The 13,828-nt window shown below is 42.1% G+C and overlaps 1 protein-coding gene across 4 annotated transcripts in view; it reads left to right on the top strand.

The window, feature by feature from the left end:
- OBSL1 (obscurin like cytoskeletal adaptor 1) overlaps positions 1–13,828 on the top strand; it is a 181,895-nt gene that overhangs the window by 40,037 nt on the left and 128,030 nt on the right. For all 4 annotated transcript variants that reach the window (XM_089660629.1, XM_089660630.1, XM_089660632.1 and 1 more), the window contains exon 6: positions 5,341–5,613. In XM_089660629.1, the coding sequence (XP_089516755.1) occupies positions 5,341–5,613 (273 nt within the window). The remainder of the gene's footprint in view (positions 1–5,340; positions 5,614–13,828) is intronic.

Raw genomic sequence — 13,828 nt, 5'->3', positions numbered from 1 at the left:
CTTGTATTAAAAGAGGTATAGACTCCAGAGAGAGAGAGATATCACCCCCCCCCCCCCGATACAAATCATTAGTAATACCTCATCTGGAAAATGCAGTTCAGTTTTGGGCTCCAATTCACAAAAAGAACATTGGGGAACTGGAGAAAGTACAGAGAAGGGCAACCAAACTGATAAGAGGCATGGAGGAGATCAGCTATGAGGACTATGAGGAAAGATTAGAGGAACTGAATTTATTCTCTCTTGAGAAGAGGAGATTATGAGGGGATATGATCACCATGTATAATACATAAGGGGGGGATATGATCACCATGTATAATACATAAGAGGGGATATGATCTCCATGTATAATACATAAGGGGGGATATGATCACCATGTATAATACATAAGGGGGGATATGATCTCCATGTATAATACATAAGAGGGGATATGATCTCCATGTATAATACATAAGGGGGGATATGATCACCATGTATAATACATAAGGGGGGATATGATCTCCATGTATAATACATAAGGGGGATATGATCTCCATGTATAATACATAAGGGGGGATATGATCTCCATGTATAATACATAAGGGGGGATATGATCTCCATGTATAAATACATAAGGGGGGATATGATCACCATGTATAATACATAAGGGGGATATGATCACCATGTATAATACATAAGGGAGGATATGATCTCCATGTATAATACATAGGGGGGGATATGATCACCATGTAAAATACATAAGGGGGGATATGATCAACATGTATAATACATAGGGGGGGATATGATCTCCATGTATAATACATAAGGGGGGATATGATCTCCATGTATAATACATAGGGGGGGATATGATCTCCATGTATAATACATAGGGGGGGATATGATCACCATGTAAAATACATAAGGGGGGGATATGATCAACATGTATAATACATAAGGGAGGATATGATCTCCATGTATAATACATAAGGGGGGATATGATCTCCATGTATAATACATAAGGGAGGATATGATCTCCATGTATAATACATAAGGGGGGATATGATCTCCATGTATAATACATAAGGGGGGATATGATCTCCATGTATAATACATAAGGGGGGATATGATCACCATGTATAATACATAAGGGGGGATATGATCTCCATGTATAATACATAAGGGGGGATATGATCTCCATGTATAATACATAAGGAGGGATATGATCTCTCTCAGGGAAGCGTGATTGGTCACTCCAGTGAACACGTCTCCACAGCTCTAAAGTCCAGTGGAGGCGTGCTTTACACCACGGCATCTGACGCTTTGCATTGCACTTGGTGATGTAAGGCTTGGATGCAGCTGTTCGGCCATGGAAACCCATTCCATGAAGCTCTCTACGCAATGTTGTTGTGCTAATCTGAAGGCCACATGAAGTTTGGAGGTCTTTAGCTATTAACTCTTCAGACAGTTGGCGACTTCTGCACACTGTGTTCTTCATCACGTGCACAGGGGCAGACTGACCATTATGGAAACTAGGGCACTGCCCGAGGGCCCGGGATCAGTAAGGGGCCCCATGAGATGCCCCTGGTACCTTTTTCATAGGCTTTTTTGAGTTTGAACAAGGACACAGGGGCCCCATGATCCCCTATTGCCCGGGGGCCCTATGAGTTGTCAGTCCGCCTCTGCACGTGCACATCATTTTATGTGGCCTTCCACTTCATGGCTGAGTTGCTGTTGTTCCCAGTTGCTTCCACTTTGTTATAATCCCACTAACAGTTGAGCGTGGAATATTTAGTAGCCAGGAAATGTCACGGATGGACTTATTACACAGGTGGCCACCTATCACGGGACCACGCTTGGAGTCACTGAGCTCCTGAGAGCGACCCATTCTTTCACCAATGTTTGTAGAAGCAGTCTGCATGCCTAGGTGATGATTTTATACACCTGTGACCATGGAGGTGATTGGAACACCTGAATCACATGATTTGGGGGGCTGGACCAATACTTTTCCCAATATAGTGTAGCTAGAGATTTTTGATTTTGCCTCATTCACACAGAATGAATTTACATTCAGCTTTGATGGATGATCAGTTATGCAAATCTAATATCAGAGACCCTGATGGCAAAATATCCCACAAGTGTTCCCACGTCCACCCAATTGATGTAATTCTGGTGTCCCTGCCCCCAGGTGGTGTCTCTCTGAAGGATTATAGTGGGGACAGTCTGACCTGGGGGAGGATTATACTGGGGGACAGGTTCACTTGGGGTGTAAGGATCATTATGGAGGAGGCATTGTTTTATTTAACCACACCCCTTAAGACCCTCCCACCACCGCATTACTCCTCTACTCGTCATGTCCAAAGGTGCCTCGGATCTTTTGCAATTCTAGCAATGCCACTAGCACAATGAAAACCATGCCCACACACTGGCACGCCACCTTTTTTTTCTGAAGCAATGGGGCCCAACTTTTGATCTTGCACATAGGTCTACTGATTCATAAAACGCTCTGTTATACCCTGAATTCTTCATAAAAAATGTTAAGTATTACAATGTATGTCAAATAAACACTTTTTTAATTAAGGCAGAACTCCAGGCATATAATCCTTCAGACTTCCTTTAAAGTGACCCTGTCTGTAAAATAAAAAGTTTAAACTGTGGCCCCTGCCTAGGAGATGTTTAATACTCACCTCTCCTGCTGCCTGTGCCACCATTTGCTCCTGTGTTGCTATCGCTGGAGGAATCTTCTGAATTTGACTTCTCTGGTAGCATTGGATTCTTGGTCCCCTCTATACACTGCGGTTCCTTTTTTCTACTTTACTGTCATTTTAGAGGACCACTGTACCTTCCTTCCTTTACCTTAACCCCCCTGGTGGTATTCCCGAGTGTAGCTTGGGGTAAAATTTCTATACCAAGAGCGGTAATCCCGAGCTACACTCGGGCTTACCATGCGGCGTTGCTCTGGGGTCCCTGCAGCACTTACCTTGTCCTTCACTCCCGCGATGTGTCCCCTGCAGCGTCCCCGGCCATCTCCTCCGGCCGATGCCGGCATCCGGCTTCTGTGTTCCGGTCCCTGTGACGTCGGGACGTACGGGCGCCGCCGGCGGCGGGAAATTTGAAATTTTTTTAAAATTTCATTTTTGCTGTCATGTCTGTTTCAATGCATTTCACATACATTTTGTCCCTACTACTTTGTCCTGCGCCCTGCCTGCATTTTGACTGTTCTTTCTGCCTGGAAACTGAGAAAAGTCCATGGCGTTCAAAAAGCGTCCCTTTACGTCAAAAGCAGTTTTAGAACAGCGATAGTAAATCAGAACCACTTGCAGAATTGAGTGATAATGATTCGTGGGGGAAATTCCTCGTCAGACACTGAAAACGATTTTTCGACTTTGCTCAGCGATGTGCCAATTTGCCTCTGTATTTCAAATTTCAGTGTTTTTGGTTTGATTATATTATTGAATCAAATTTATTATATTATTATTTTTTATGATTATTTATTAAATTATAATTTATGATTTCGTGTTTCAAATTTTATCATATCCGGGATGTTTACTAGACTCTTGTTCATACAGATTTCAGTGAGTTATTCCTAACAATTACAGCCTACAATAAAAAACTACATATTTCCATGCAAAATAATGGTACCGCTTTCAGCACAAAAAATCGGAAAGAATCATACCGCCGAGGAGGTTAAAAAACCCAGCAATCTTCACTGTGTGGCCCTGCCTGGCATTGCATAGCCTTTCCAGCAAAAGTGTCCCCAGTGGGTCTTTCTTTCAGTTTGGGTCACAGCCTTATTCATTCCTAGGGGTAAGGTTGCTGTAAGAGAAGGACCTGGCAGGATGCTTTTGCTTGAGAGGCAGTGCAGTGCCAGGCAGGGCACACAGTGAAGATTGCTGTTTTGTTTTCTAATAAAGTCTTTCTGTTTTCATTACCTAGCTTATTTTAGACTTGTTAAAATCATTACTGGGTCTCTGTGCTTCCATATGCAGTGCAGGCAAATCATGGCTGGTGGAAGGGGCTGGCAGGGTGTTGTACATAGCTTTCAGAAAACATCACAGCACCCTGCCTCAGTGCTTCTCTCAAGAGACCTCAGTACTAATGCAACCAGTGGGCTGGCTCTTGTGAGGAGTCATGCAATTACCAAATTGCCTTGATGGGTGGGTGTAGGTCTGGAGGAATGGGTGTTTCTAGGTAGGCTGTATTTGCATACCTTAGGTAACACCCTCGTGATTGAAAGCTGACCTGAATGGAAGAAAAATATATTTGAAATATATTTTTAAAATATTCTTCCCAATTATATTTATATTGACACATATTTGAAATGCTACAATTTTGGCCAAATTCAATATATTTCAATAAATAAATATATATGTATATATATATATATACTGCATGTTGAAACGCCTTTTTAATATAAAATATTTGAAAAATATTTTGAAAAATATATATTTTTTAAATATATTCTTCAGATTTTTTTTAACATATAAAAAATTCATTTTAACATATATTTTTACATATATTTGTAAATGTATTCCAAAAATGTAGATTTGTATTTTTAAAGACATACAGTATATTTGAAATGTATTTTTCATATATATTGTAATAAAAATACATTTCAACATGCAGTGTGTATATATATATATTTGTTTATTTAATTAAATATATATTTAAATATATTGAATATGGCCAAATGTGTAGCATTTCAAATATGTGTCAATATGTTTGGGAAGAATATTTTTAAAATATATTTCAAATATATTTTTCTTCCATGTGGGTATAAAAGGGGCAGGCAAGGGACAGTCAGGCTGGGGAGGAAAGAGCTGGATTATGCTGGACGTCCTCCAGACAGGAAATGAGGTGGGTTCTGTCTGATTTTCTGCAGCTTCTAATGCACATTGGGATTAGCTCACAGTGTTCAGTGAAATCAGAGTGAGCAATTTCAGTCCAGGAGAGGAACCTGTACTACTGGGCAAGACTGAAGGTAAGGCCGGAGTTGAGCTTTAAGCTTTAAATAAAGATTATATCTCTCTAGTAATGAGATCTGCAGGCGTTCCCAAGTCTGCCTACTCGCCTGAGTGACCCCATTTCAGAGAATTCAAGAATGCAACCTACATGTATGGGTGTTCTTATCCCAATTCCATGTCTGAGCCACACACAATGACACTTGGGGGAGAGACTCTGTAACAGTCATATGATCAGAGGTTGCAGCCCCGCCCCCGAGGAACTGTGACTATTAGTATGCAGTATTTATATAGCGCCAACAGTTCCCTCAGCGCTGTATGTGGTTTTTCTGTATGTGGTTGCAAGGCTTTATGCAGAACCTGTTCATACACCTATAGCTGACAATCTGTTTCTTTCTGCCTCCAGAGCCCCCGGTGAAGATTATAAACACAAGCAATGACACAGAACACAAGTGCGCGGGTGGGGAGCGCATGATGCTGAGCTGCGAGGTGTCCCGGGAGAACGCCTGTGTGCGCTGGTACCGCGATGGCGTGGAGATAGAGGAGAGCGACAATGTCAGGCTGGATTCTGATGGCAGACATCGCAGGCTGATCATCGCAAGTGCCAGGCCAGAGGATTCCGGGGAATATGTCTGTAATGCCGGCAATGATTCCGTCTTCTACAATGTCACCGTTACAGGTCAGTGAGCAATTATACTTTGTAACCTACAAGCTAAACCCCAGGTAGATAAAAATCATCATTTTTAATATGTGTTTAATAAATACTAGCATGTTACAAGGTGTGACAATTTAATTCCCGGAATGCTGGCGGTGTAGCAATATGGCGGGCACAGCCATTCACACTTGACATGTTCTAACTTGTACTCTCCTGGGTCGCAGATCAGTGGACTCAGTCTTTATGGAGTAGAAGAAAAAATAACATGTGTTGTGCTGATGGTGGAAAATGAGTGACAGGAATCTGGAGCAGCGGATTGAGCCTGGGTTCACACTGATGCGGAATTCGCAGCTTTTTCTGTGCAAATTCCAGATAAACTGCTACAAGGTGGCTGCTTTGCGCAAAATCATGTATATATGTGATTTTGCAGTTCCAGGTAGCCTACCCATGCTGCCATTGGTTGCAGTAGATGTCAATCACTGGGTCCCGGCAGGCGATTCTTGGCCACACTTGGTGATCGCCGCTAAAGCTGAAAGGGGAGAGATCTGTGTGTAAACAACACAGAACTCTCTTCTGTCAGCATGGACATGCTGCTTTGTATCTCTCTGAGAGAGCAGCATGTCTCCGTAGTAAAACACAGCACACAGTGTAAGCACAAGACAGCACACAGTTAACCCTTTGATTGCCCCAGATGTTAACCCCTTCCTGCTTAGTGTCATTAATACAGTGTCAGTGCTTTTTAATAGCACTGATCACTGTATTAGTGTCACTGGGGATGTCAATGACAGTCAGTTCCCGCCAGTGTCAGAATGCCCGCCGCAGTCCCGCTATAAGTCGCTGATCGCCGCCATTACTAGTATAAAAAAATAAATAAATAAAAATTCCAGTATATAAACCGCCATTTGTAGACGCTATAACTTTCACATAAACCAATTAATTTACCCGTATTGAGATTTTCTTTCAGCAAAGAAATGGAGCAGAATACATTTTGGCCTAAATTTATGAAGAACTTTTATTTTTTATTGGATATGTTTTATAGCAAAAAGTCAAAAATATTGTTTTTTTTTTTGCGCTTATAGCGCAAAAAAATAGAAAAACGCAAAGGTGATCAAATACCACTGAAAGAAAACTCCATTTGTGGGAAAAAAGGACATACATTTAATTTATGTACAGGGTTGCATGACCGCGCAATTGTCAGTTAAAGTGACGCAGCGCCATATTGTAAAAAATGACCTGGTCACGAAGGGGGGGTAAATTTTCTGGAGGGCAAGTGGTTAAAGTGATAGTAAACTCTCATATATTATTTTTACCTACAGGTAAGTTTATAATAAAGCCAATCTGTAGATAAAATGAATATCTCCTAAACCTGCACTGCTCAGGAGATAATCTAGCGAGCAGCAGCCGGTGACATCACTTGCACATGCGCTCTAAAGGAATGGCATACCCGTGCCGTTCCTTCAGAGCCGTGTGCCGCGGCTGAGACTGCCACATATGACGTCATCGTGGCTCGGCCAATCAAGCCCATGAACCCAGAGAAAAGACCGGGTGAAGATGGAAGCCTCTGCAGCATTGACAACTCACTGCTGGAGGGCTTCGTTTTAAAGTTAGTCCCTCATAATGTGCTAGTATGTGATGTATACTAGCACATTATGCCTTTGCCTTGCAGGGGGAAACTTTTTTTTTTCAGAGTTTACCACCCCCAAAACAATCCCACAAAATTGACAGTCTGAGGCACTTTAAATGTTAATTCTTTTTTTTATGTTTCTTGCACAGATGTTAACATTATAAACTTGGAGAATAATATGGTATTAGTGCAATGGTTTATCAAACCCATATTTTTTAGCAAAATAAATACAGTAAAGTTAATTTTAGTGCACAGAAATGCAAAATATTACCTATTTTTTTGTCAAATATAAAAGATGAGGTTGTGCAGTGTAAAGAGATACCAAACATGTCAAGCCCTAAAATTGTGCATGCGCATGAAATGGTGACAAGCTTTGGTACACTACAAAATTTTGCATAGGAGGTCACATGATAGCTTTGTGCTGTGACAGGTTGCCTTTATTGATGTCTCCTCTGCACTCCACTGAAGCTAATGGAGTACAGATTATGCTCCAGTAGCACCCACTAGGTGGGGCTAGTGTAGGGTAAATGTATTTTTGGCTCATGATAGTAAGTGAGCCTGAATTACTGTAGGTTCAGTATGAGGTCAGGCTAGGTGACTCAGCAGATTGGGACTCCATCACCTCCTCCTTGTTCTGGAGGTCCATGGAAATTTCCAGAAGCCAGTGGGCAGAAGAGTGGAGACCTCAATCTGCATGTTCATGGGAGTCTGACCAATCCCAGGCTAACTGAACCTAGTAGTGTGGTAGACCAGCCCATATAGTCATGTTAGCAGAGGAGTCGGGTGGAAGATGAATTGGTGAGAGGTATTGCGGTGTGGCTTGAGAGGGTGTCCCAGAGGAGGAGGGTTCTGCTTCCAGGCTGGAGACTGGAAGCTGAAGAGAAGCTGAAAGAGGGAGTTCCATTGCATTGCTATCCACCATGGAAGGACAGCCTGCAGGAGAGGAACCAGCCCAGCTAGAAGGCCTGAAAGCAGTTCTATCCACAGTTGCAGGACAAGGACAGTGTGAGTACCTCTACACCCCCAGGGCCTAGAAGGGAGAAGTCTGCTGGATGCAAGTTCTTGCAATTCTTCAGGGGACAGTTCATAGCTTACACAATCCCATGTGCTGGGATCAGATACCGTATCTAGGTGGACTGGTATTCTGTGTACTATGGGGACATAGAGCTCCCAAACGTCACGTTGCTAAAAATCCACTCAGAGGACACAAAGCTCCTAGACGGGGATTATTCTAAGGACAGTGATGGTTCTGGCTGGAACACAGTCAAGTGTCTGTCTTTTTTTTTTCTAAGTGTGGTAGAGCAGGAAACGTCCTCGTTCTGCTGTTTCTTCAAACAAATTGGGTATCCCATAACCCCTTTACCCTATCCCAGTTGTTAACCCCTAATAAAACAACAAAAAACCAAGCTCCTGGACTGTTTACTGACTTTGGATGAAAGTGTGGAAAATGCATGTTGCCTGGCTGTGTAGAGCTTAGGGGACCCAAAAACTCAGTGGCCCTCAAGTGGGTACTGCTACACTCCATTCACTTCTTCCCTGGTCATGATGTTGGGATGAGGACATTCTGGGGGTCCATGGAATTAATCAGCTGACTGTAGAGCCACTGGGACACGTCCACGTGAAAGCCACTGCTGCTTCTGATGTAAGCCTTACACCGATGGCAATGAAAGGATTAGGCTTCATGCACATTGAGCATTTGCCCATCTCTTCCGAATGCCTTTTCTCTTGGTAGGAGAAAATCATTGTAAAAAACGTGCCTATAGTATAGGCACATCAAGTGTTTGGGCGTTCACTTATTTCATTGACTAGAATATTAATTTATTCTGGCCATTGAAATGAATGAATGCTCAAGCATTTTTTTCTATAGAAATGCTCTTCTCCTGAATACACAAGTGAGGGTTTTTTTTCTGCCAGTAGACAATCCTGCCTTGAAACGCCTATAAACACCTATGTGTGCATGGAAACATGGAGGGGCGTTTACAGGCAAAATGAAAAACGTCAAAACCCTTAAAAGCGGCATTTTTGAATCCCAGTATGCATGAGGCCTTAAAGCAGAATATGGTTGTCAGTCCAAGCAGTGCCTGGACAAGGTCACCTAGCTCCCAGGGCGCAAATCCTCTCTCCCAAATCCCCCTTCCTAACACAATTCAATCCTCCTAATACAAATCCCCCCCTCCTAGCACAAATCTCCCCCCAGATCTCCTGCTTAGTACATCCCCCCAAAAAAAATGTTGCTTCCTAAAATACATTGTATGCCACTTCCACCCCCAAATGTCCTCCTCCCAGTACAAATCTTACCCCCCTCAAACCCCCCTCCTGCCACTAATCCTCTTCTCCCTCCCCCTCCTAGCACAAGTACTCTCATCCTCAGCATAAATGTTTGTTACTCTGAATCTGTTGTCACTACTCCTGCCAGCTTGTAGGTAGGAACTCTCTGCACAGCTCCCCCACCTCACATGATACCACCATGCCCAGGGAAGCCCCTCCTCTTGTCCCAGCCCTGAGTCCAAGATATATCACCAATTTTTTTTTTTTTTTTTTTTGTGGTCAGTTCATGAAAATAACACTTGACTACAGAATCGTTCGAGTCAGGAGTAGAACTGCAACCTCTGTTATTTTTGTGATAATGAACAAATCTTAGATCTTTTGATGTTATTATCTTTATATGGACAATTTAAAAAGCGACTCCACCTACATGTACTTCTTAGTTTCTAGTGGGTTGGAGCAAAGTTCATTTCCCACATCAGGTCTTCACTTTTCTCCAGGATCCATATTCTCTCAGCCTGACCTCTTCATCCAAACTTTCCATTATAGCCAAACTTATCTAGTATTCCTTACTTTATAGGACCTCTTAACCACTTCCTGTCCGGACACTTTTACCCCCTTCCTGTCCAGGCCAATTTTCAGCTTTCGGCGCTCTCACATTGTGAATGACAATTACTCAGGCATACAACACTGTATCTAAATGAAATTATTATCATTTTTTTCAAACAAATAGAGCTTTAATTTGGTGGTATTTAATCATCACTGGGGTTTTTATTTTTTGCTAGAAAAATGAAAAAAGACTGAAAAACATGTTTTTCTTAGTATTTGATACTAAATTTTGCAAATAAATATACTTTCTTCATAAATTTAGGCCAAAATCCATTGTGCTACATTTTGTTGGTAGACATAACCCAAATCAGTGTGTATTATTTAGTCTTTGTGAAAGTTATAGAGTCCACAGACCACGGTATATACAGTTGTGACCAAAATTATTCAACCCCCACTGAAATTGAGTGTTTTGGCCAGTTTGACATTGCTTTTGATCATTCAGTCATCTTGCTTACATTTACATTAAAGAGGCACTTGTAGGTCAGACAAATATAACATAACAGTTATAATGAAATAACCACAAATGTCTTTTCTGTGCTCACAGCATTATCAGTTTTATTCAACCCCCAAGTGACATTCAATCTTAGTACTTAGTACAGCATCCTTTTACAGTTATAACAGCTTTTAAACGTGAAGCATAGCTTGACACAAGTGTCTTGCAGCGATCTACGGGTATCTTCGCCCATTCTTCATGGGCAAAGGCCTCCAGTTCAGTCACATTCTTAGGCTTGCGCACTGCAACTGCTTTCTTTAAGTCCCACCAGAGGTTCTCAATCGGATTTAAGTCTGGTGACTGCGATGGCCACTCCAAAATGTTCCAGCCTTTCCTCTGCAACCATGCTCTAGTGGACTTGGAGGTATGCTTGGGATCATTGTCCTGTTGAAAGGTCCAACGTCTCCCAAGCCTCAGGTGTGTGACGGACTGCATCACGTTTCCATCCAATATCTCCTGGTACTGAAGAGAATTCATGGTACCTTGCACACGCTGAAGCTTCCCTGTACCTGCAGAAGCAAAACAGCCCCAAAGCATGATTGACCCTCCACCATGCTTCACAGTAGGCAAGGTGTTCTTTTCATCATAGGCCTTGTTCTTCCTCCTCCAAACATAGCGTTGATCCATGGGCCCAAACAGTTCTAATTTTGTTTCATCAGTCCACAGAACACTATCCCACAACTTTTGTGGTTTGTCCACATGGCTTTTGGCATACTGCAGTCGACTCTTCTTATTCTTTGGAGACAGCAAGGGGGTACGCCTGGGAGTTCTGGCACGGAGGCCTTCATTACGCAGTGTGCGTCTTATTGTCTGGGCTGAAACTTCTGTACCCACATCTGACAAATCTTTTCTCAGTTCCTCAGCAGTCACACGGGGACTTCTCTCCACTCTACGCTTCAGGTAGCGCACAGCAGTCGAAGTCAGCATCTTCTTTCTGCCACGACCAGGTAGCGTTTCAACAGTGCCCTTTGCCTTGAATTTGCGAATGATGCTTCCTAAGGTGTCTCTTGGTATGTTTAACATCTTTGCAATCTTCTTATAGCCATTGCCCTTCCTGTGAAGAGAAATCACCTCTTCTCTTGTCTTCCTGGACCATTCTCTTGCCTTCACCATGTTTGTAACCACACCAGTAAATGTCTAGAAGGAGCTGAGTATCACAGTCATTTTAAAGCTGCCTAATTGGTGCTTATTATGCTTGATTGCTGCTCGGTGACATCCACAGGTGTTTTCAATACCTGATGGAAAGCACCTGTATGAACCTCTGTTCTTCAGAGTGGTAGTCTTTAAGGGGTTGAATAATTGTGGCAATGAAGAAACCACATAAGAACCATTTACTACTGTATTACATAAACAATTGATGTCATTTTAGTTGCATTTGGGTAGTTACAACGTCCTTGTAGGATTTGATTCTGAATACAATTCCAAATGTACACTATAGTCCCTAAACCCCTTTACAGCATTGGGGGTTGAATAATTTTGGTCACAACTGTATATTTGATATATTTGAAAATGTATCAATCCTGATGCACGGACTACCTATATAATTTCTTGGGGCCCTAAAATGCCAGGACAGTACAAATACCCCCCAAACTACCCCTTTTAGGAAAGTATACAGTCTGAGGTATTTAATGAGAGGCATGGGGAGTTTTTTGAAGTTGTCATTTTTTGCCAATTTTTTAAGGAAATGATGAAAGTAAAAAAAATTCTTTTTTTTTTTCCCACAAAGTTGTCATTTAACAAGTTCTTTCTCTCACACGGCATAGGCATACTTGCAATTACACCCCAAAACACATTCTGCTACTCATCCTGAGTATGGCGATACCACATGTGTAAAACTTTTTCACAGCCTAACCACATAGAAGGGCCCCACATCCAATAAGCACCCTTAGGCGTTCTAGGGGCAAAAATTACACATCTAATTTCTTGACTGTCTATCACAGTTTTGGAGGTCCTGGAGCACCAGGACAATTGAATTACCCACAAAATGACCCCATTTTCGAAAGAAAACACCTCAAGGTATGTTTTAAGAGGCATGGGAAGTCCTCTGAAGACTTCATTTTTTGCCACGTTTTTGGAAAATGTGAAAAGAAAATGAAAATGTATTTTTTTTTACGCAAAGTTGTCAATCTATGAGATATTTCTATTACACAGCATAGGCATACTTAAAATGATACCTCAAAACGCATTCTTTAACTCCTGCTGAATATGGCGATACCAAATGTGTGAGACTTTTTCACAGTCTGGTTACATAGAGGGGTTCCACATCCAATAAGCACCTGTTAGCGTTCTAAGGGGAAAAATTACACATCTAATTTCTTGACTACCTATTGCCGTTTTGGAGGTCCTGGAGCATCAGGGCAATGGAATTATCCACAAAATGACCCCATTTTGGAAAGCAAACACCCCAAGGTATGTTTTAAGAGGCATGCGGAGTCTTTTGAAGACTTCATTTTTTGCCACAAGTTTTTGGAAAATGCGAAAAGAAAATGAAAATGTATTTTTTTCTACACAAAGTTGTCAATCTATGAGATATTTCTAATACACTGCATAGGCATACTTAAAATTACACCCCAAAACACATTCTCTAACTCTTCATGAATATGGTGATACCAAATGTGTGAGACTTTTTCACAGTCTGGCCACATAGAGGGGTTCCACATCCAATAAGCACCTGTTAGCGTTCTAAGGGCAAAGATCGCACATCTAATTTCTTAACTACCTATTGCTGTTTTGGAGGTCCTGGAGTATCAGGACAATGGAATTATCCACAAAAAGACCCCATTTTGGAAAGCAAACACCCCAAGGTATGTTTTAAGTTCTCCGTCACTCTCATCTGTCATACTCAGAATTTGAAATGCCTCCTCGCTTGTATATGATCTTTTGGCCATATTTTTGACACTGATCAGGACCCACTGGTATGGCAGTGATCAGGATGGTGTTGCAGTGAGGGACAGATATCTGGCTGCAGTTGGTTCACACTAGTCACTGTTGGGAAAAAATCAGAGATACAGTGAGGTGGCTGGCAATGTTTTGTGAGTGTGTGTAAACTCTGTGCAAAGGCTTAAATTTACTCACAGTTAGCTGTACTGGATTTCTCTCCTCACAGACGATGGCAGTGAACAGGATCCACTGGTGTGGCAGAGATCAGGGACACTTTATGAACAGGCACACTGTAAGGTGATCAGGGACACTGATTGGGCCACTGTATGGTGATCAGGGACACTGCTGGGCCACTGCGGTGATCAGGG

This window comes from Staurois parvus, unplaced genomic scaffold (assembly GCF_062004578.1).
Source record: "Staurois parvus isolate SC_StPar_1 unplaced genomic scaffold, SC_StPar_1.0 ptg001255l, whole genome shotgun sequence".
In the NCBI taxonomy this organism is placed as follows: domain Eukaryota; kingdom Metazoa; phylum Chordata; class Amphibia; order Anura; family Ranidae; genus Staurois; species Staurois parvus.
Note: the sequence above shows the minus strand (reverse complement) of the source record. Positions and strands in the feature narration are given on the sequence as shown.